Source organism: Ostrea edulis, chromosome 5 (genome assembly GCF_947568905.1).
Source record: "Ostrea edulis chromosome 5, xbOstEdul1.1, whole genome shotgun sequence".
NCBI lineage: Eukaryota > Metazoa > Mollusca > Bivalvia > Ostreida > Ostreidae > Ostrea > Ostrea edulis.
In genome coordinates this window covers 85,146,839-85,171,302 of record NC_079168.1, presented here as the reverse complement: position 1 = coordinate 85,171,302, position 24,464 = coordinate 85,146,839, and the positions used below count along the sequence as shown (strand labels likewise).

At 36.2% G+C, this 24,464-nt stretch overlaps 1 protein-coding gene across 1 annotated transcript; it reads right to left on the bottom strand.

The window, feature by feature from the left end:
* Positions 1–5,467: 5,467 nt before the first annotated feature.
* Positions 5,468–21,681, bottom strand: LOC125651767 (uncharacterized). Its single transcript, XM_048880521.2, has 6 exons — positions 21,598–21,681; positions 20,568–20,722; positions 17,015–19,020; positions 16,320–16,554; positions 15,557–15,658; positions 5,468–6,733 (listed from the first exon to the last, which is right to left on the bottom strand). Exons 2-6 carry the CDS (start codon positions 20,707–20,709, stop codon positions 6,225–6,227), a joined length of 2,994 nt encoding a protein of 997 aa, XP_048736478.1. The 5' UTR covers positions 20,710–20,722; positions 21,598–21,681; the 3' UTR covers positions 5,468–6,224.
* Positions 21,682–24,464: the final 2,783 nt, after the last annotated feature.

Below are 24,464 nucleotides of genomic sequence, written 5' to 3'. Positions count from 1 at the left end.
ACCCTGATTGAAATGATAGCAATATTGGGTAACAGCAGAAGTGCTGCTCTCATCTGAAAATTCTTTAGTATTACTGAAATGAGTTTGACTTTCGAATGCACTTTGACTGGTCATATTAATAGCCAAAATTCCTGACTGATAATGCCCCAGGAGGATTCAGGATTGCTAGCTTTGCGGAGACGGTATTGTTCATCATATGTGTACCAGCCTTGGGATCTAGTGGCAGCTAATCTGATGTCTCGCATGTATTTCAAAAACTCCTGGGCCCGAGCTCTGCATTTTTCCAATATAACACTCATGTAAATCATGAAGGCATTATTCTATTTTTCAATTGTCAGATATGATCCAACATTAGACCTGACAATACAGAATTTTCCATCCCTGATTTTAATTTCGCCTTGACCCCCCAAACTACTGTTAATTTCTTTTGCTGATTTCAACAGCAAACCTAAATCAATAAATTGACCATCCCAAATTTATTGCTTCAGTTTCAAAGGGATGTGTTGACCTACATTATCAAAATAGCTAATTTCTGGTACAGGAGTGAAATCAGAAAGATTTAAATCTAAGAGAAAAATCAGAGTTATCAATATTACCAAAGTTGACAGGCCCAAACTCCCCCAAATCTGGTGCAGCCTCACTCTCCGGCATTCTCTCTGATGATTCCTGGGCCTGGAAGGGTGGGGTGGGGGGTGGGGTGGTTATATCTTGTTCAACTCCAAGCTTTTACTGCCTGGTGTTATGGCGAGACTTTTTCCGCCCTCTGTCCCGGGCTGGAGAAACCACTCCCCCATATCTTTGGTGGCATTGGATTGGCCTTGATTGTTAATGCTGCTGTAACGTGCTATTATTGCTTCCACTTGAGTGGGATGTAAAGAGGAAGAGGAAGTTGCAATACTAGTTAACTCCTCCTGATGCTAACTTAATATAAGTTAGCTTGTACCAAGTTGAGTTCTATTGTATAATGCTATTCACTCAATTAAATGAGATTATTTCATATTAATTTCAATCATCTATATTGTTATCAAATAAGATGCTTCAGGTTTTAACTTTGTTTATTCACTAAACCCTGGGGAATTACTTTAAGTTTGAAAGATAAAGACATTATGAATCCACACTTATTGCATAACTATTGCATGAAATCCCATGTTTGAAGGTCTTTTTCAGAATTGATAGGACAGAACAGGTATTTTCAAACTATCTTGCAAATACGGAAGGATTGCATTAAACATTTGATAAGTTTGCAAAGTTTTGCCATCGTAACTGTTGTTGTATATGTTCAGAACAAATGATGTTGACATACATGTATATTTGTTACATCCATTAAGGAATTTCGTTCTCGGTCCTATCTATACATGTGATTATTATAGTACACAAAACGCTACTGTGTCACTTTGGATTTGATTCAGAGTAGGTAGGGATTCTAAGGGTCAAAAGCGGCCCCCATTTTTAATTTTCATCGGAAATTCTCTGCAAAGTTTTCAGGATAAGTCCTATTCAAAACGTAATATTTTTCATCAATATTCCATATTACATTTTTAAAATAAGTATGATTTCAGCAAAACAGGAAAGCACACATTGACGATACGCAGTCAACCAAAGGTTTATATTTGTCACGTTACACGAACAAATACAACGGTTTTATTTTCAATTGCAAGAATTATATTGTCATAATTAATTATTTAAAGGGACAGTAAAGGTCAGTTTGTTCATTTCCTGTAAATGATGACGTACAATTTCATGCATTTGTAACAGCAACTAGAATCTTCCCTAAATTTTAGCTTCCTAGACAAGAATTCAATCTGAGATGCTAAATAAGTTGGCTCCTAGTGTAACTTTTGACGAACATACAATTCAAAGTTGATAAATATTATTCCTTATGTTAGAATTGTGATCTTTGTTTGTTTGGTTTACGTCCTGTTGAGAATTTTTCACCCCTATTCAGAACGTTACCAGTTGTAGGTTTAGACCTATGTTTAGTGCTCACGGCCGCAGTAGTGAGAGTTTTTAAAAAGTGCCAACGCCCGCCTGCAACGCGACACAGAACCTCTGTTTTAAGGTCATATCCAAAAGACCCGTGCATGCCGAGCGTTGGTAAAATTTTCTCGAGTACCAAGAGATTTGGTGCCGAGCGAAGCGAGGGACAAAATTGAGTGACGAGAGAAAAGTTTAACAACATGCTTAGTACATGTTTCACACGAAAAATGAAAACTCTTTATGATCTCTATTTGACTTATTAAAACCCTTCAGTATTTTTTATCCTTTAACCAAGATCATCAGAATTTATCTTGACGGGTGTAATTTTGTATTGGTTGGGTTTGATAATTTGTGCCCTCAATGGCAGTTACTTGTATTCAATAGCCAGTTGAAGGTCCACAGTGAGTAGTTTTCAAGTATCATTAGGATTTTTGTACATATTCAAAAAACATCTTCAGTCATGTTTCATTAAGAGTGCCTGCCATGTCTTTTCAAATGGATTTAAGTTAAGAACTTACTAAAACTATTCTTTTGGACATTTTCGGGCATGATAGAAAATACTTCCATGCGTTTCCTAAATATCATTTCTGAAAATGATCTTGATAACAGACTATTTGGGTGACCAACAAAAACGGACCAGATATGCTGATAGAGAAATACAAAACTGGCCCTGTGTGTTTTTAATTTGTTTCAAATGATAGATTGCTGGATATGTCGCTTTGTGACCGAATCCCAAACACAAGATGGTGAGTACATATCTTATATATTTTCATGAAGTGTTAGTGATGGGGCATACGGATGTATATTTAATTGCTGGGATAAGATTGAGAAATTCCTTTCAAAATTAAGGATTATCTCCCTCATATATAGCTCTGATCCTTAGACGAATTTGGCTTCAGTCTTTGACACTCTGTTTTTCCTTTTAGCTCTTACAAGTTTATTATTTCGGATTTCCAAAATTTCGGCTAGGGCATCACTGTTCAAGAGACATTATTTGTCGAAATGTGCATCTGGTGCATCAAAATTGGTACCGTATAAGTTTTACATGAGAGAGAGAGAGAGAGAGAGAGAGAGAGAGAGAGAGAGAGAGAGAGAGAGAGAGAGAGAGAGAGTGTAAATATATCTTAAATAGACTTAATTATCTTACAAGTTGTCATCTCAAAAGCTTACAGAAAGTAGAAACTGGCTATTGAAAACGACTTTTGAAGGTGATTAGTGGGGAAATTCACATTTTTGGATAAATCAGTGGTTCTGTATTTTTTTTTTTTCATTGAGGAGGGGGAGGGGGTGTATGTAAGATCTATTTGTGTACACGCTAACCACACTTCAGGTGTTTGTGATGTAAATTGTCGAGAAACAGGTGTTCATCCTTGACGGGCTCGCCAAGATATCCAAGTCACATATTTAGTATCCAAAACGAAAGTAACAATTATTCTACATTTAATATCTACAAAAATCGGTCAAAATTACCTTTTAGGGCAATAACTTCAACGTTGGAAAAAAGAAAATTTAACAATTGTGAAGATTTAATCATGATGATCATTTTTTGTTTCTAAAATTGATTATCTTATTCTTTTTGTGTCAAAGATAACAGCTACAAAAGAAAGAAAGAAAAAAGAGGGGGGAAAACGAAAATTGTGAAAAACTAGAAAGTACATATATAATTACATCAGTGCAGAGTTCTTCACTCGTTTCAAGACTCACCTCGGTTAATTTAATTGTGGTTACAACTTGTTTATTCGTGGCCACGATTTATTAATTCACCTTAACGAAGTTATCAATCTCATAACTCCTTTAAGGAATACAGAATAGAGAGTTGGGTAGACCTGAACCCCTGGATATACCAGAAGTGGGAACAGGTGTATAGGAGTAAGCATCCCCTGTCGACCGGTCACATCCCCCATGAGCCCCATATCTTGATCAGGTAAACAGAGTAATCCGTAGTCAAAACCCCTGTAACACCATGTTTGTCAGTAGCATGCCTCGGTTTGAAAAAAACTGATCATACGCAGAACAAGCTCTTGCATATCGAATCAGTTAAACACTATACAGGTTATAAAGGAATATTGCTATATAAATATGGGAAGTTGATATGTATAACCATCCGTAGACGTAATCTGGTATTTAAAAAATTAGAAGGAATAGTTTTTAAAGAATGATATAGACATATATATTTACATTTGATAGTTTTTCCCTTTTTAATTCTGTTCTATAGTTTAGAGTTTATATGTCAATGATGCTTAAAGCTTGGCACTTTGTCAAACCATGATCCTGGCAGGTCATGTGTTGACTGCCAGACATCGAAAACAACGAGTGCATTTTTCTTCATCTATAAATTTTCTTACATATTTTTAAAGGAATGATCACATGAACCCAAACCAAACTTTAGACTTTTCGCAAAGCAAACAAGAGGCCCATGGGCCACATCACTCACCTGAGCTCATATTTAAAGATATTTCCTATTCGCATGTAAAACTTTGATCCCTAACTCCCAGGGGCCATGAGTTTTACAAAATTGAATCTGCACTATGTCATGAGGCTTTCATGGAAATGTAAACTTCCCTGGCCAGTGATTTTTAAGATTTTCCCTATATATTTGTATGCAAAATTTTGATCGCCTACTGTGGCCCCATCTTACCCCCGGGGACCATGATTTTTACAAACTTCAATCTGCACTATGTCAGGAAGCTTTTGTGCAAATGTAAACTTCTTTAGCCTAATGGTTCTTAAGGAGAAAGTTTTTAAAAGATTTTTTTTCTATTTATTAGTTATGTAAAACTTTGATCCCCTATTGTGGCCCCATCCTAACCCCAGGGGTCATGAGTTTCACAAACTTGAATCTGCACTATGTCAGGAAGCTTTCATGTAAATTTCAGCTCTTCTGGCCCAGTGGTTGTTGAGAATATTTTTAAATGAAACCACCCTATTTTTGCATTTTTGTGACTATCTCTCCTTTGAAGGGGGCATGGTTCATTTGAACAAACTTGAAAGCCCTTCACCCAAGGATGCTTTTGGCCAAGTTTGGTTATAATTGGCCCAGTGGTTCTGGAGAAGAAGTCGAAAATGTAAAAAGTTTACAGACGGACTGTGGTCTGCTCGAAATCAAGAACTCTCTTGAGCACATCTGAACAGTATTGGTTGAAGACAGATGACGGACAACAGGCAATCAGAAAAGTTCACTTGAGCTTTCAGCTCAGGTGAGCTAAAAAAAATCATGCGACTATCTGACTTTATTATTTCATTCCCTTTAGGCAAGACAGTTATAAATACCTACATATAGAACTAAATCGGGTTCTACAGTCAATTCAGTAGATGTTAATGTAATTATGGGCATCATTTAACTTCCCCGCAATACTGGCATACGTCATATCCCCCTAATGACAACAAAACCACACCTCATTATTTAAACTAACAGTAAAACAACTGATGAACTTTTTTTTGCTGTGCAAGATTGATTGGCTCAGTGGCAAATAAATTTTGTGAACATGAGTTTGGTAACCAAATAACATTTATTCATGTGCATATTAGAAGAGTTATCATGATTTTATAATTAGTGCATCAAATGATTGGTGACAACTTAAGAGAATCGAACAGCCCGAACTTACATATAAAGAATTGGACAACACAACTTTGAGAATCAAGCAACTCGACTCGAGATTCTTACAACTGACTTCATAAACTTTTGCCATGGAAAGATTTATTAACAGTCTGTAATTTTTTGCACGTCAAAATTCACATCATACTTTTGATTAAGGAAACAAATATAAATCTCAACTTCAATTTGTATTTTTCAATTTTTCAACAAACGAATGGAAGTGTATTGAAATAGCAATGAATAAATCCCAAGAAAATAATCAAAATGCAATTAAACATTACAGCACGGTAGACAGATCCTAGCAATGAGTCTCTTCTGTACAGTCTCAAGGGCACGTTTGTTCGTTTTATTGTACTGATGAACAAACTGTACCGATAGGCATCAGAATACTATTACACAGCAAGATTTCCTTATTTCTGTCAATTAGATAAGTCATCACAAGTTAGCTGATCACAATTCTTCAGAGAACAAAGCAGAAACACCATTCTACAACTTAAATCTCCTCAACATTCTTTGGAAAACTATTAATACAGCATGCAAATTATATGAAACCATTAAAGACTTTCATATTTTTTCCAGTATTGTGTGCAACCAACACAAGATTTCAGAATGACTGAGTACACCACGTACTTGTGTACCTACTGATCTGCTGTCACACTCGCCTCCTTTTATTAGTCTTGTCAGATGAATCACTACTCGGATCGTAATCATCATCCCCTGCTTCTTTGCCCTCGTCCTCCGAGACATACACTCGCTCCGGCTCGTATCGCTTCCTCTTTGTGGATCGGAGATGCTTTTTTTCTTCAGTGTTAATCTCCTCATCCTCAAACATTTCCGAGCCTTCCTCCTCCTCTTCTCCCTCCTCTGAATGATTACCTTTGGTGTCATCTGGGTGTGATCTACGTTTGTATGTATACTTGCGGGGTATTGATTTTCGGGCTTTCCTTAGTGACCTGGAGTTACTCTGATCTGAATCTTTTTCATCGTCACTGTCGGAGTTCATTGTCTCTGAGAGACTGTCATTCTTTCCTTTTCCTTTGCTCTCGGACTCTGGCCTCGACCGATCACTGAGTTCATTCAGAAAACTTACTGCCTGCTCCTCCAAGTTTTCTGTGCTTTCATTTAATCCATGTTTAACTTTTTTATGTCGATTAAGATTTCCTGTAAAATTGAAAACAATTTCAAAAACTTTGTATTGCATGAACAGTGTCAACTAGATTTCTGCGAGTATATAACCACATTGTACATAATGAAAAGTTCACATTCTTTTTGTTTTCATATTCCATATTGCATTACCAATAAAGTATGGTTATATATAGTTTCTTTACATATGTAAACCATTTTTCCTTCAATACATACAAATGCAACCATTGGCACTAAAAATCATGGTTAGGTACTCCAAAAAATCCATGAATTTGAAGCATATCGGTATAATTATGAGCACACAAAATGAAGAGAGAGAAAATGGTTTATACGATATAGGTCTTGGATGACTTTTATTGATAAAAATGGCTAAATTCACTTCTACTATTACTATGCATCTGTACCTGTGTTTTAAACCTTGGTGACTCAAAGGAAATAAAATATGATGAAATATATGCAGGTATGCCACTGTCCAACCATTGGTCATTTGTCATTTTCTTACTTAAAATTTACATAATAATCTGTGACAAAACTACAAAACTCACACCTGGCTTTAAGTTGAACTTTTCAAATGTTTAAAATGAGAATAGTGACAGATGGAGACATATTGGTGTAGAAAATTGTTAATCTTATTTACATAACATCAACAACAACAAAAATATGTCATAAATGATGTCATTTGTAAATTGTGCATCGTGTATCTTTATTGTTTATAAGGATTACACAATTGTTTACTTGTAAAATTGAAGGGCTGATGGAAACCTACTAGAACTGATTTCATGAATCATGAGTGCAAAAAATTCATAGTGTCTGTGAAAACAATATACTCCAATCATGTACATGTACCAGTTTGTCTGCGAGAGTGTGTGCGAGTGTGTCTTCGAGAGTGTGTGCGAGTGTGTCTGCTAGAGTGTGTGCGAGTGTGTCTGCGAGAGTGTGTGTGAGTGTGTCTGCGAGAGTGTGTGCGAGTGTGTCTGCGAGAGTGTGTGCGAGTGTGTCTGCGAGAGTGTGTGCCAGTGTGTCTGCGAGAGTGTGTGCGAGAGTGTCTGCGAGAGTGTGTCTGCGAGAGTGTGTGCGAGTGTGTCTGCGAGAGTGTGTGCGAGTGCATCTGCGAGAGTGTGTGCGAGTGTAGGTATCTATGTATCTGTTTATACAGAAAAATGTCAAAGGATATTGAAGTGGAAGTAGCAGTGTATGCATCGTCACAAACCACGGGTTATTGTTTCATTTCTACATGTATTTCACAAACCACGGATTATTGTTTCATTTCCATATGTACTTCACAAACCACGGGTTATTGTTTCATTTCTATATGTACTTCACAAACCACGGGTTATTGTTTCATTTCTACATGTATTTCACAAACCACGGGTTATTGTTTCATTTCTACATGTACTTCACAAACCACGGGTTATTGTTTCATTTCTACATGTATTTCACAAACCGGTTTGTGAAATAGAAATGAAACAATAACCCATGGTTTGTGACGATGCAGTGTATGGAAAGTTGCTAAAACTTTACGATCAGACATACAATAAGACCCCTTCATCAGCTAGTTCTAGTAGTGGAACGACAGACTCACGATCAGACAAACAATAAGTAGTCAAACGACAGACTCACGATCAGACATACAATAAGTAGTGGAATGACAGACTCACGATCAGACAAACAATAAGTAGTCAAACGACAGACTCACGATCAGACAAACAATAAGACCCATTCATCAGCTAGCTCTAGTAGTGGAACGACAGACTCACGATCAGACAAACAATAAGTAGTCAAACGACAGACTCACGATCAGAAATACAATAAGTAGTGGAATGACAGACTCACGATCAGACAAACAATAAGTAGTCAAACGACAGACTCACGATCAGACATACAATAAGTAGTGGAATGACAGACTCACGATCAGACAAACAATAAGTAGTCAAACGACAGACTCACGATCAGACAAACAATAAGACCCATTCATCAGCTAGCTCTAGTAGTGGAACGACAGACTCACGATCAGACAAACAATAAGTAGTCAAACGACAGACTCACGATCAGACATACAATAAGTAGTGGAATGACAGACTCACGATCAGACAAACAATAAGTAGTCAAACGACAGACTCACGATCAGACATACAATAAGTAGTGGAATGACAGACTCACGATCAGACAAACAATAAGTAGTCAAACGACAGACTCACGATCAGACATACAATAAGTAGTGGAATGACAGACTCACGATCAGACAAACAATAAGTAGTCAAACGACAGACTCACGATCAGACAAACAATAAGACCCATTCATCAGCTAGCTCTAGTAGTGGAACGACAGACTCACGATCAGACAAACAATAAGTAGTCAAACGACAGACTCACGATCAGACAAACAATAAGACCCATTCATCAGCTAGCTCTAGTAGTGGAACGACAGACTCACGATCAGACAAACAATAAGTAGTCAAACGACAGACTCACGATCAGACAAACAATAAGACCCATTCATCAGCTAGCTCTAGTAGTGGAACGACAGACTCACGATCAGACAAACAATAAGTAGTGGAATGACAGACTCACGATCAGACAAACAATAAGTAGTCAAACGACAGACTCACGATCAGACAAACAATAAGACCCATTCATCAGCTAGCTCTAGTAGTGGAACGACAGACTCACGATCAGACAAACAATAAGTAGTCAAACGACAGACTCACGATCAGACATACAATAAGTAGTGGAACGACAGACTCACGATCAGACAAATAATAAGACCCATTCATCAGCTAGCTCTAGCAGTGGAACGACAGACTTGCTGTACTCTGAGATTGTAAATCTTAAAATTCTACTTGGACTTGGATTTCTTGAAAAAATCTCCAACTTGAGTTTGAGTTTTCTTTTATTTGAGTAATCAAAATTAGGAACCCCAGGCTTGTATTCACTTTAGCTCCAAGGTCGTGAAATGAAGAACATTTCTATCTACACTTCACAGAGGAGACTTCTATATTGACTAAATCATCTGCAGTCTTGAGGTTCTAGAAAGGAAGGAAATTAACCCCCTATTGTTACTACTAAAAGGAAAAAGAACTGAGAGTATTATTTGTTGCTGTTACTTGGTGATAATCACTGATATTGCACTGCTTGTACTGATAAGTTCTGATAATTACTGATATCACACTGCTAGTACTACTAAGTTCTGATAATTACTGATATCGCACTGCTAGTACTACTAAGTTCTGATAATTACTGATATCACACTGTTAGTATTGATAAGTTCTAATAATTACTGATATCACACTGTTAGTACTACTAAGTTCTGATAATTACTGATATCACACTGTTAGTACTACTAAGTTCTGATAATTACTGATATCACACTGCTAGTACTACTAAGTTCTGATAATTACTGATATCGCACTGCTAGTATTATTAAGTTCTGATAATTACTGATATCGCACTGCTAGTATTACTAAGTTCTGATAATTACTGATATCACACTGTTAGTACTAATAAGTTCTGATAATAATGATATTGCACTGCTAGTACTACTAAGTTCTGATAATTACTGATATTGCACTGCTAGTAATGATAAGTTCTGATAATTACTGATATCACACTGTTAGTACTAATAAGTTCTGATAATATAGGGTTATTGAACTTATATTGGTGAATATTGGCACGAGTTGGCTGTCAAAATGCATGAGCTTGCGAGTGCCAATATTCACCTATATAAGTTCAATAACCCTTTTATTATATAGCTAAAGTATTTAGTTGTTACATTATATCCCTTTTCATTCAAACTACTCCAAAATAGACGAGAATTCATCAACATTGGCAGTGTGCAATAACAGCATGCATCTCTTAACTGTTCAATATTTAACCCGTCATTAATGCATGAAGCAAACTGATTTTGTAAATGGGGGCATCATAATTTATGTACAGTAAAACATTTTGCTTAGGTAAATATCAAATACCGGCTCTGTCAGATTCGGAGGACCGTCGTCTGCCATTTTGGCTTGTTTACGTCGTTACGGTAACGTCAATATTGAACGCTCATACTCGGAATGTTTCGGGCGCATACAATTTATGCAATGCAAAGCTAGCGTTCAATAAATCCTCAGGATATTGAACGCTAACATTCTCTAGATTTTACGCAGATTTTATATTAGACTATTTATTAGCTATATAATAATTAATGATATTGCACTGCTAGTATTATTAAGTTCTGATAATAATATTTTCACTGTTGGTTCTGATAATTTCTGCTGGTACTGAGAAATGCTGATATTTTCTGTGGTCTGTACTGTGGGTTCTGATATTTACTGTGGTTTGTACTGTGAATTCTGATATTTACTGTGGTTTGTACTGTGGTTTGTACTGTGGGTTGTGATATTCACTGTGGTTTGTACTGTGGGTTGTGATATTGACTGTGGTTTGTACTGTGGGTTATGATATTTACTGTGGTTTGTACTGTGGGTTGTGATATTCACTGTGGTTTGTACTGTGGGTTGTGATATTTACTGTGGTTTGTACTGTGGGTTCTGATATTTACTGTAGTTTGTACTGTGGGTTGTGATATTTACTATGGTTTGTACTGTGGGTTCTGATATTTACTGTGGTTTGTACTGTGGGTTGTGATATTTACTATGGTTTGTACTGTGGGTTGTGATATTTACTGTGGTTTGTACTGTGGGTTGTGATATTTACTGTGGTTTGTACTGTGGGTTTTGATATTTACTGTGGTCTGTACTGTGGGTTGTGATATTTACTGTGGTTTGTACTGTGGGTTGTGATATTTACTGTGGTTTTTACTGTGGGTTGTGATATTTACTGTGGTTTGTACTGTGGGTTGTGATATTTACTGTGGTCTGTACTGTGGGTTGTGATATTTACTGTGGTTTGTACTGTGAGTTGTGATATTTACTGTGGGTTGTGATATTTACTGTGGTTTGTACTGTGGGTTGTGATATTTACTGTGGTTTTTACTGTGGGTTGTGATATTTACTGTGGTTTGTACTGTGGGTTGTGATATTGACTGTGGTCTGTACTGTGGGTTGTGATATTTACTGTGGTTTGTACTGTGGGTTCTGATATTTACTGTGGTTTGTACTGTGGGTTGTGATATTTACTGTGGGTTGTGATATTGACTGTGGTTTGTACTGTGAGTTGTGATATTTACTGTGGGTTGTGATATTTACTGTGGTTTTTACTGTGGGTTGTGATATTTACTGTGGTTTGTACTGTGGGTTGTGATATTTACTGTGGTTTGTACTGTGGGTTGTGATATTGACTGTGGTCTGTACTGTGGGTTGTGATATTTACTGTGGTTTGTACTGTGAGTTGTGATATTTACTGTGGGTTGTGATATTGACTGTGGTTTGTACTGTGGGTTGTGATATTTACTGTGGATTCTGATATTTACTGTGGTTTGTACTGTGGGTTGTGATATTTACTGTGGTCTGTACTGTGGGTTGTGATATTTACTGTGGGTTGTGATATTTACTGTGGTTTGTACTGTGGGTTGTGATATTGACTGTGGTTTGTACTGTGGGTTGTGATATTTACAGTGGTTTGTACTGTGGGTTGTGATATTTACTGTGGGTTGTGATATTTACTGTGGTCTGTACTGTGGGTTGTGATATTTACTGTGGGTTGTGATATTTACTGTGGTTTGTACTGTGGGTTGTGATATTTACTGTGGTTTGTACTGTGGGTTGTGATATTTACTGTGGTTTGTACTGTGGGTTGTGATATTTACTGTGGTTTGTACTGTGGGTTGTGATATTTACTGTGGTCTGTACTGTGGGTTGTGATATTTACTGTGGTTTGTACTGTGGGTTGTGATATTTACTGTGGTTTTTACTGTGGGTTGTGATATTTACTGTGGTTTGTACTGTGGTTTGTGATATTTACTGTGGTTTGTACTGTGGGTTGTGATATTTACTGTGGGTTGTGATATTTACTGTGGTTTGTACTGTGGGTTGTGATATTTACTGTGGTTTGTACTGTGGGTTGTGATATTTACTGTGGGTTGTGATATTTACTGTGGTCTGTACTGTGGGTTGTGATATTTACTGTGGTTTGTACTGTGGGTTGTGATATTTACTGTGGGTTGTGATATTTACTGTGGTCTGTACTGTGGGTTTTGATATTTACTGTGGTCTGTACTGTGGGTTTTGATATTTACTGTGGTCTGTACTGTGGGTTGTGATATTTACTGTGGTTTGTACTGTGGGTTGTGATATTTACTGTGGTTTGTACTGTGGGTTGTGATATTTACTGTGGGTTGTGATATTTACTGTGGTTTGTACTGTGGGTTTTGATATTTACTGTGGTCTGTACTGTGGGTTTTGATATTTACTGTGGTCTGTACTGTGGGTTGTGATATTTACTGTGGTTTGTACTGTGGGTTGTGATATTTACTGTGGTTTGTACTGTGGGTTGTGATATTTACTGTGGTTTGTACTGTGGGTTGTGATATTTACTGTGGTTTGTACTGTGGGTTGTGATATTTACTGTGGTTTGTACTGTGGGTTGTGATATTTACTGTGGTCTGTACTGTGGGTTGTGATATTTACTGTGGGTTGTGATATTTACTGTGGTCTGTACTGTGGGTTTTGATATTTACTGTGGTCTGTACTGTGGGTTTTGATATTTACTGTGGTCTGTACTGTGGGTTGTGATATTTACTGTGGTTTGTACTGTGGGTTGTGATATTTACTGTGGGTTGTGATATTTACTGTGGTCTGTACTGTGGGTTTTGATATTTACTGTGGTTTGTACTGTGGGTTGTGATATTTACTGTGGTCTGTACTGTGGGTTGTGATATTTACTGTGGTTTTTACTGTTGGTTGTGATATTTACTGTGGTCTGTACTGTGGGTTGTGATACTTACTGTGGTTTGTACTGTGGGTTGTGATATTTACTGTTGGTTGTGATATTTACTGTGGTTTGTACTGTGGTTTGTGATATTTACTGTGGTCTGTTCTGTGGGTTGTGATATTTACTGTGTTTTGTACTGTGGGTTGTGATATTTACTGTGGGTTGTGATATTTACTGTGGTTTGTGATATTTACTGTGGTTTCTACTGTGGGTTGTGATATTTACTGTGGGTTGTGATATTTACTGTGGTTTGTGATATTTACTGTGGTTTGTACTGTGGGTTGTGATATTTACTGTGGTTTGTGCTCTGGGTTCTGATATTTACTGATTCTGTGGGGAAAATACTGCTGGTGCTGATAAAAGTTGCACTGATTCTCCCTTCAGAAGGTATGAAAATGGGTCAAGGGCAAAATAGATATAGTAGAAGTGTTGTTTGGATATTGTGAATGAATAGACACTCATCATTTTGTTCTAACACCCTTAATGTCAAAATACCAGAAATGGCAACAAAATGTCTCATGTATGATGTCATAGGTAAGAGTAAGGGTGTAAGCCATTTTGATAAAATTAAAAATAACAAGTATTTTTGCATTTTTTCCCTTCCTGTTACACATATATCAACACACTTGTTTCACTGCCCAAAGCTGCTAAAATTTGAATCCCACTAAAATAAGTGTATGTACTGTAACTGACAGTCTTTTGTGGAGTTCTGACAGTGAAAGAGAGAAGACTTTTGCACTTCATGAATGAAAATAGCTAAAGTTTTACGGAAATTCCCATGTCTAAGAAAAGTAACTCTAAAAGTGTTTTCAATGTCCATTCATAAATAGAGGTTAATTTCCTTTTCAAGTAAGGTTGCATTTGCTACTACATTAATATTTATATAACCTTTGATACATATACATGTATTAGGGGGTGGGGGGTGGGCACACACCACAAAAACAGAAAAGGCAAGAGGTCCAAGGGTCACAATGCTCACCCTCTCATAGTATTTATTGAGGCCTCGCTCTGAGACAAAGTCCGCAACAACACAACCATAACATAAGGACGCTGTTTGATAATTTAATCCATTGAAAAATAATATGGAACACATTTTTATATGGAGCATGTGAAAAAATTTAAAGAAACCTGATCTTGTTCACAATGGAACGTAATGGAAATTGCCCAAGTAGGATGTACGTGGTCCCACACTGGCCCTGAGGAATAATATATTTGGAACAATGTTGAACATGTATAATACATGAGCATGTTTATTAGTTTCATGCCGTGCATCATTTCAGATCTAGCAGTCCATATGAGGGAAAGATTCATAAGTTCAGAGAAATTTTAATCATTCAAATCCTTCAAGTACACTATACGCCTGGCAAAAAGTATCATAAATCTCATGAAAATTAGTCAACTGTGACAAAACTTTTTAAATTTGTAAACAAACATCAGCAAATCACAGCTTCTTAGTTAAGTCAAAGTATGGTGAAAAAGTCTGAAAAACTAAGTGTTCTAAATAGAAGGTGAGTTTGCAAAACATTTAATCCCCCCACCCCTATTGGCTAGCCATGGGCATGGACTCGATTTTTGATCATTTGTCATAGAAATAAAGATTTTTCATAAATAGGTAGGTCAAAGTTATTTGAACACAGAATACACTTTGTAAGATTTTTTATATTTCCACATTGTGTAATAATAAATCAATTTAGGGTGCATGTACAAAGAAAAAAAGAACTGCACATTTTTGTTGTATAAGTTTTTTTTTCTCACCAAAGCCCTCAACTTTGGTGCCATGTTGATAGCTGAGTCACGTAACATGTAAACATAGACAGGGCTCAGGCCTTGTTTTGTTATAACAAACTGTTTTTGCTGGCCCTGGAGGTTCGTTATAATCGTGTATTACTGTACACATTTGACCAATAAACTTTGATCAGAAATGCACAATTGAGCCTCAGGAGAGCCTTCAGACAACGTATCACTTACCTCGGAGAGTGAATGAGCTGCCACAGAAACAGACGAAGGGTTTGGAGTTGTTATGCATGTGGATGTGGCCTTGTAGGTTATGGAGTCGCCCAAACTGTTTACCTAGTACAACAGAATTCACACGTCATACAGGTCTGAACTACATGTACAGTGAATATTAACATTCCCAATATTGTTGCCTTTGATATCAATTGAAAAGATAGCCATTTTCTCATGAATGTGAATAATGTTCGTATGAATTTTGATCAATATGTAAACATGTAAATATAAAAAATAAATTTCATTTTTGAAAAATACATCACGAGGGTATGAACTGCCACGCTTCACACCAGCATCCTTTTCATGGAGTAAGCTGGCATAGAACATCACAGTTCATGCCCTCATGTATTTTCAAAAGTGAAATTTATTTCTTATATATATATATATACTCAGAAGTGGGTATCCAAATAAAGTGAAATGTTCTGTGCTTTATATTAAATATTTCTTCATCTAGGGCAGTTATGTTCATTTAAGAGTTTGTTGCTATTTCTGTGCTTTATATATATATATATATATATATACATATATAACATTTAAGGGTTTGTTGCTATTTCTGTGCTTTATATATATGTATATATATATATATATATATATATATATATATATATATATCATCCTTTCACTAAGATATCATTTGATTGGATAAATCTAATCTGATAAAAAGAAATTAATGATGCACACACAAAGCATGCAGGAACTCCTGGACATCTTTAAATGTTCTTACCACAGAACTGGCATTTAAATGGCTTTTTCTCAGCATGGACAATCATGTGAGCCTTCAGAGTCTGTGGTTGTGTAAAAGTCTTCCCACAAGTCTCGCACTTGAATTTCCGCTCAGCATTGTGAATCAGCAGGTGGCGCTGCATGTTGGCCTTCTGGTTGAAGCACCTTCTACAGTGAGGGCACTCCCATGGTTTCTTTCCACTGTGTGTGTATTCATGGGCTTTTAAGTGGTGCTCCTAAAACAAAATAAAACAGTTACTGCACTCTAAATTCAGAAAATGGACTAACATTACATGGTTTTGGCCCCCTGAAATTGCAAGTGAAATCTTAGATATTTTAAATAACAGGTATATTTTTTCCCCTAAATTAATTCTTGCACGACAAAACCATGAGTACATTTACCACCATTTTGGGACTAATTCCTGTAAAATGAAGCATTTCATCATCTGCTGTCTTTTTTATTCTACCAAAATTTTTTTTTTACAAACACAGAGACTTCACGAACAAGAATAATACATACCATATGACACAATATGCCTAACCCGTATATAATCCATAAAAATTATTACGTAGAATGATTCTGCTACATATACTTAAATTCAGCATGTTCAGCTCACTTAAAAAGTAACACCATTAACTAAAGTAGCATAAAACAAAATAAAGGAGGACTCCCTAAAATTGTACATTTTGACTTACTTTGAGGAAGTCCATTCCGCATTCAGTACACATGTAAGGCCTTGCTCCCTCATGCGTCAAAAGGTGGTCCTTAAGTTGACTTGGATACCTAAAAAGCTTGTTGCAGTATTTACAACCAAGACTCTGGATGTTCCCATGGTAACCCATGTGCAGTTTTAGAGCCTTCTGAGAATTAAATTCTTCTCCGCACTCTGTGCACCGATTTTCCTCTCCCTTTTCATGTTTTTCTTTGTGCGCTTGAAGCTCATCAGAAAATGTGAATCCCCTGCCGCAAATATCACACTGATGTGGTCTTTCATCTGACATGTGGACCGTCAGATGCCTCTTTAAGTGAGACACCTGCGTAAAGCTTTTAGAACAGATGGTGCACACATGAGGCTTGATATTGTCATGTGTAAGCATGTGTGTGTTCAAATGACTCAGCTGTTTAAAGTATTTTCCACACACCATACACAAGTGAGGTTTAATGCCATTGTGATCAAGAATATGTGTTACCAGATTGTGCTTTGTGGTGTACGATTTTTCACATAAGAGACATTGCCATCGTTTTTGATCGCCATGCTGCACTAACTGCGAGTCATCAATTCGAATGTTTATTTCTAATCTGTCCTTGTTCCCATCATAAGAGTTTTGATTGGATTTTAACTGTAGTGAAGCGGTTTCATTTTGGTTTTCTTTCTCCTCGTTTCTAAAATTCAGAGAATTTTTTGACTTTTCAAATGAATCTTTCTTCAGAGTGGGAGGCAGGACTGAACTTTTGACAGCAGGTTCCCCTGTGGTGGTTAAAGTAGACTGCCCAGGTTTCTTATTAGCAATGGATATGGTTACCATAGTAGCATTATCTGCCACAGTTGTTGTCATGACGGCTCTGGCTGCTGCCTTATTAAAACTTGGTGACGTTATTGCAAATGGCTGATTCAGCTTCTGTTTTAGTTTTTTAAGATCACTGTTGTTTAGCTGTCCTTTTTCATTTAAAACGAAATCCCTCAGGAAATCCAGTGGATTGGTGGGCAGTTCCTCTTCATCTCCTTCATTGTACGAGGCACTGGGGTCCCCCACTGGTTGGTTTACTTGTCTAGGAAGTCTTCGTCTAGATTCATGATAAGGCCAGAAGTGCTGTACACCAGATTCCATAAAACAGGCATCATCAGAATACAATGTGGCATCATACTGGTACATTGGCTCCAAAGAAAAATCCAGGAATGGCTTTGGGTTGTTAATCAGTAAAGGATAGGGCCTGGCTATGTTCCCTTTCCAGAGGAATTTTACCCTGTTATTCAGAGATTTCTGTCTGTTTGTGGCATCCTGGATGGGTTTATTTTGTTGTGAGATATGAGTATTATGTCCTCTCAGCTGAGACAGTTTGGCAGCTATTGATTTTCTTTCATCCACTAATCCTTTGGCAGTACTATCTTTTGTGAAAGTTTCCTCATTTGCCCTGAAGGAAGAGGTAAATTGAACCTTGTTTTTGGACACCATGCTATCAACAGCCATTGCACTAGATCGCTCCTGACATGATCCCAGCCCACCTCCATCTTTGTTGTGACTTTGGACTGCTCTTCCTGCAATGTATGAAAGATTTTCTCCTGTCTGATGAGGAGAAAACACCTCCTCTGCAAAGTGCCTTGAATGTTGAAGATAGGAAAGACCTTCTGCCAACTGGTTTAAGGTAGCTTGCTGAATTTCCTGATGATTGTTAAAGCCTCCAAAGTATGAACCATAGCAGGGGGAAGATTTGTTCTGATTGTCTGTAAGAGAACTCTGCGGAATTCCTCCTACCACACTTAAAGCTCCATGCTTTAAATGTGCAGATTGAACCGATGTGGCACTCAGGTCGATTCCACCAGTATTGTTGGGGACTAGTTTACTGAGCTGTGACACAGCTTGACCATCTTTGACAGCTTCTGATGTCTGGGACAAAGAGAACATAAGAGGGGGTGGGTGGTTGGTGTTGGACCTGAGAGCATCTAGATTTTGAGAGGCATCATATCGCTGATATGGAAAATCTGGTAATAAAAAAAATACAAGGAATATTGTACAAATTAAAAAGTTACACATATATTTTTACACAACTTCCCCATATTTGATCCTAAAAAGGAAGTAAAATTCAGATTGAATGAATAAGCACATTTTCTCCATAAAATGAAAGCACAAGGACTGCTTTAGCACTCAGTATATTAATTTTTTGCTAAAATGTAGGTATTTTGTGTATATGAATAATCAGTTGTCATAATTTTGCTTGAATCTACACAGAGCAATTTTTGCTCTGCGAATGTATCGAGCAATTACATCCACTTCATGCATTATTCAAACTGTAACAATACGTAATTTGTCAATTTAGATCAAATTACAGCATAATTGACACATATCAAATGAATATTTTGCTGGAAATTGTCTGATTACAATTAATTTTTTGTTTTAAAACCCTTTTTTTTTTTAAAAATAGCTTTATTGTATTCACACTGTATATCTTAGCTGAGGATCTAGGGAATCACCAGACCTTGATAAAGGCTGAGCAGTGCCCCCCTCAAGGCTCTAGGTGACTAAAACTGCTGGTTCGAATTGATTTTAAATGCTTTAAAGAGCACCTGGAAAACTTCAGTAACAAATATCTTTTAAAAATTTTCCTGCTTTTCCTACATTTGTTTTTCTGAGAACTTTCAATAAATATTTTAAAATTGAATGGAAATAAGTCTAGAATGATACCAAAGATCAGTAATAAATTTAGTCTGGATCATCCTGACGTTTGTGTGTATACTTCCCACAGTTTCTATAGATAAAAACGTTTCCTGTCTGATGGCTCTGAACTAGTAAACTAAAACATGGGAATCATATTAAAAGAAAATGAATATTGCAAAAGCTAGTGATAAAAAGTCCTGCATTCCTTGCGATATTTCTAGATAAATGAATGAATAAAATCAAAAGTAAACCAGGATCCTTTCAGGCATTACATTCAATTTACTTGATAGTTATGCCGTGAAGGGTTAAAAAATAATCTAGTCCAGAGAAAAATCATTTTTGTTTTTAAAAGGCAGATCTAATTACAGTTTGAAATCGAGAAGTGCCTGTGTTGCTTTTTAGGATGAATACATATATTGTGCATTTTTAATGTGCCGTACACTTCCTAAGTTATACAGTAACATGATGAGGTAAAAGAAAACTGTGTTTTTCTGGTTCCCTGACCCTACCTACTTTTTTGCTGCCAACCTCTAAGACGTTAGTGACAATAAGTATAAATAAAATAAAAATCTGCAATTTTCAAACTGAAATTTTTTCCTTTTCACATTCAAGTTTCTCTGATTTACATTTTGACTACTATTGATTTTGAAAATGTTTGAAAAGTAATTGTAAGGTATATATTATAGACATGTATTCAAAGTGTATCAAAAACAAAGATTTAAAATTAAAATGTTTCAATAAAATAAACTGTCTTATACATACCTAATTTTTTGGGGGAGTGAAATAGTAAACACATAAATGTATTTTATTTTGGCCTGACATATGACTAATCCTAATGAGGCATTTCTTGAATATGTAGACATGATAAAAATACCTGTGTGTGAGCTGGGAAACTGGCCGTGGTTAGATAAATAAGGATAAGTGATGGAGGTGGGCCTCTCCTCTATGTCTGGGGAGGGACAGAAGTTAGCTTCATGGTGAAGATAAGGAAAATCTCGTCCAGGGACATTGTCCATGTTGGTATATCATCTGTCAAATTATTAAAAAAAAAATTATATATAGCTACATGATGGACATACAGGTATCTGAATTTTGATACAAAAAGAAAAGAGGGGGAAAATACCCAATCTGTGTATATACATAGATTGTTTTCCTTTTTTCTATCCATTTACTGATTAAAATTCAGATACCTGTGTAGACATCTACAATGTAATATTAACACTGATTTTATCAAGATGATTTCATGATCATTCTGTTTTTATTTATATATATATAAACATTGTAAGTGTAAGTTGAACACTAGCTATAAATTTATCAATTTAGCTATATAACTAAGTTGTTCATCAGCCTAATTAAAGTAAGATCTTTAACAGTGTGTAAGTCACTCCAAATAGATTCTATACATATATCATACTTAGGAGCAGATTCATCAGATGAGATGGTAGTGGATTTTTCTACCTCCCTCAAGCCCCCCCCCCCCCCCCCGTACTCTTTTGTATTTTATACATGATTTTGATTTCTTTAAGGTGTACTAGGCCTAATACAAAGATAATGACAGATGATATCAGCACTGTTTTAAATGAGCGGATCATCTCTCTATCATATATTTTCCTGAACTATATTACAAGGGCCTAGTGCATAATCGTACAAAATTCTTGGAATTATACTTGCCAAAGCCATTACGACAAAATTCGCCTCACAAGCTATACACAAATATATGACTGTGTAGCCTTTTACTGTATGGAGAGAGAGAAAACATGGCGTCTTTTACATTATACATATCAGCTATAGGCGTTTACATGTAACCTCAAACGTAAACCACAGAAATCAAACTAAAAGATAGTTGAATATCATACAATTAGGTCAGTTATAAAAAATAAACACGTTACTGTATGTATTGTTACCGAGTAAATCGGAGAATACCAATCTTTGGATAGAGTGATGGGCGAAGTCACAAACTGGTTCTCCTATAGATATGCAGGAGAACCAGATCAAGTGTAAGCGTAGTGATTTGATAAAGTAATCAAGTAAGAAACTGCATTATCTATCGCATAAAAAAGACAGAATGAAAGATACCTATCCACATTAAATATAATTTTGATATACAGAAACATATATTATTTGATGAAATCAGGGTACTATATTTTGAATCGGTCGTGTGACAAATGGCGGGAAAATTCATTTTTAAAGTACTAACATGATAACTTGGATCATGAAAGCAAGCAAATTATTGTGGGTTTTCTTAACTGTGAAAATGTTGAAGTGCTTTCTGCTGTTTGTGAACTCGTTGGACAGGCCATTTAAATTGTTGTATATCAATGTATCAACTATTACTGTTTTAAAGTGTATACATGTGTAAGTAAGTAAGTAATTATTGGGCCCAGAGGGCATACAAAGAATACAAAGTTCATATACATAAATCATAAAAGAGTGATTATCCAAAAGATAGATGAAAAATAAAAATTTACAAGTTCATGATAAATCAACTTTTCTTAGTAATGAACAGCTATATATGTAATTGGCAAAATTTTCAATAATATTGTTACATTCGTTGCTCATAAGTCAGATAAATTTTTGTCTATTACACAGGTATATAAAATTCTTGCACACAATGTTAATGGACTCTATGAATGGTTTTCTTAAGTGTTGGTATGCTATGCAGTCAAATATAAAATGGAATTCATCTTCTACAGTCAGACCTGCAGACAGTACATATTCTCTCATTTACATGTGTTTGTGTGTAACGTCCAGTTTCAATAGCCAAAGAGTGAGAACTGATTCTGAAATTTGTGAAACATTGCAAAACATGAGGATTACGAATTACTGAAAAATATTTTTCTCTACAGAACCTTGTTTTGAATAGTGCATAGGTTCGTAATTTACCAAATTGTTTGTCTGCATTGTCTGAGAGTGTATTACACCACTGATATTTATACATACACATTGATTGCAAATGGTTTTAATGTATTGTAATAATTTGTGCCTTGCATTGTCACGTGGTATTTTTGCAGGGGCGTAGCCAGGCGTACGTTTGTACGCACAAACGTTCACATCATTTTTGCATGAAAAAAAGGAAAAAGAGAGAGAGATTAGAAATATCAAAAGGTAGTGAAGGGCAATATTTATGACAATTATATTTATATTACATAGGTAATGTACAAGAAAATGAGTTGAAAAGAATTATCTAGTCTCTGTTATTTTTAATCTTTACAGGTGTATTTTGAACATCAATGTAAGCTTGACTATCAGTCAATTACGTGGTCTGTCTAAATTCGAGGTCAATACCATACGTGTTTGTTTTGTCTCTTCAAAGGTCTAAAATTGTTTGTAGTGGGTTCGTCATACAACGTGACGATAGTGGACAGATCCTTTCTCATTTTTTGAGATTTTACAAGTGATTGTCCGCCTTTCGTACACAAACAGAACAGACCTCGAATATGGCTGCGTAACAAAAGTGTACGAAAAATGCGTTCATGAGGGTCGAATATACACATCGAAATCGTCTAGAATTTACCAGCTTCCGGGGGCTTCGCCTTAAGGCGGCCCCCAAACCCCCTGCCTACTCGGGCGTCCACATCAAAAGTACCTTGGCTACGCCCCTGCCATCACCCCCCCCCCTTTTTTTTTCCCTTGAACCCTGCTTGCATCATGATACACGGTGATACAACTTTGGTTATTTTATTTATTGTTACATACATGAAACAATACTGGGCAGATTGCTGTCTGTGCAGACTTTGCATACATTATATTAATTCCAAACAGTTCTTGTGTATTGTGATAATTAAGGTACCTTGCATCGTTACGTGGTATCTTTTTGCAATGCGGGGATTATTATCATGATTTCTCTCCCCTGCCTCCCCACTTTACATTATGATACACGGTGGTACAATTTTCCTTATTATTACGTTACATAAAGCACGATTGAGTATGTTTGTATATCGTATATCGGTGCATACATTGCATATATGTTTAAATTGTAAACAGTATTGAGTATCCAACCCTCCTTATTATTCCAGTGTCCATTGTGACAAAATACGATGTTCTTAATTGTATTGTAATAAAAACAACAACAAAAAAATTGTGTATAATTGTTTGTAAGTTTCATAATCATGTGTGTTGTTTGTTATGCTCGAAAGGGCCCCGATTTGGAATGAATGAATCGATCTATCTATCTATAATGACACCGTGTGCTATGTGCAGTAAAAGGTGGCCCTTAAGGGAGTGGGCCATAGAAAGGGGAGAGAATCTCACGGACACCATTAAAAAAGAGAGACAAACTAAAACAATAAAATTGAAAACTGAAAGAAGAAAAATAGCAAACATGTAATCCGCTAGCTCGACGACCGTATAGCTCAAGGTATTATATCATTGTCATTGTGTATGAATTTTTATTATTTTTTTTAATAATTATATATATATATATATATATATATATATATAGTATTGCAAAATATTTAAGTTTAGTAATCTTTAATAGTAAAGTCGGAACTATTTACAAGAAACAAGTAGCTTGAGCTAAATTTTAAGCTCTTTACCGACTATGTAGCATAAAACATATAATAGCACAAATGGTATATATACATGCACAGTCATAAAACAAACAACATTTTAACTAAAAACAACATACTATATTTATGACCCCCCCCCCCCCCCCCCCCAATCAAACAAAACATACTTATACAGACGAATCCGAGTGAGGTAAAAAGCAAAGCACTGATACAGTTGGGAAACTTAACACATGCATAGATATACAGGGGCTATGTAAAACACA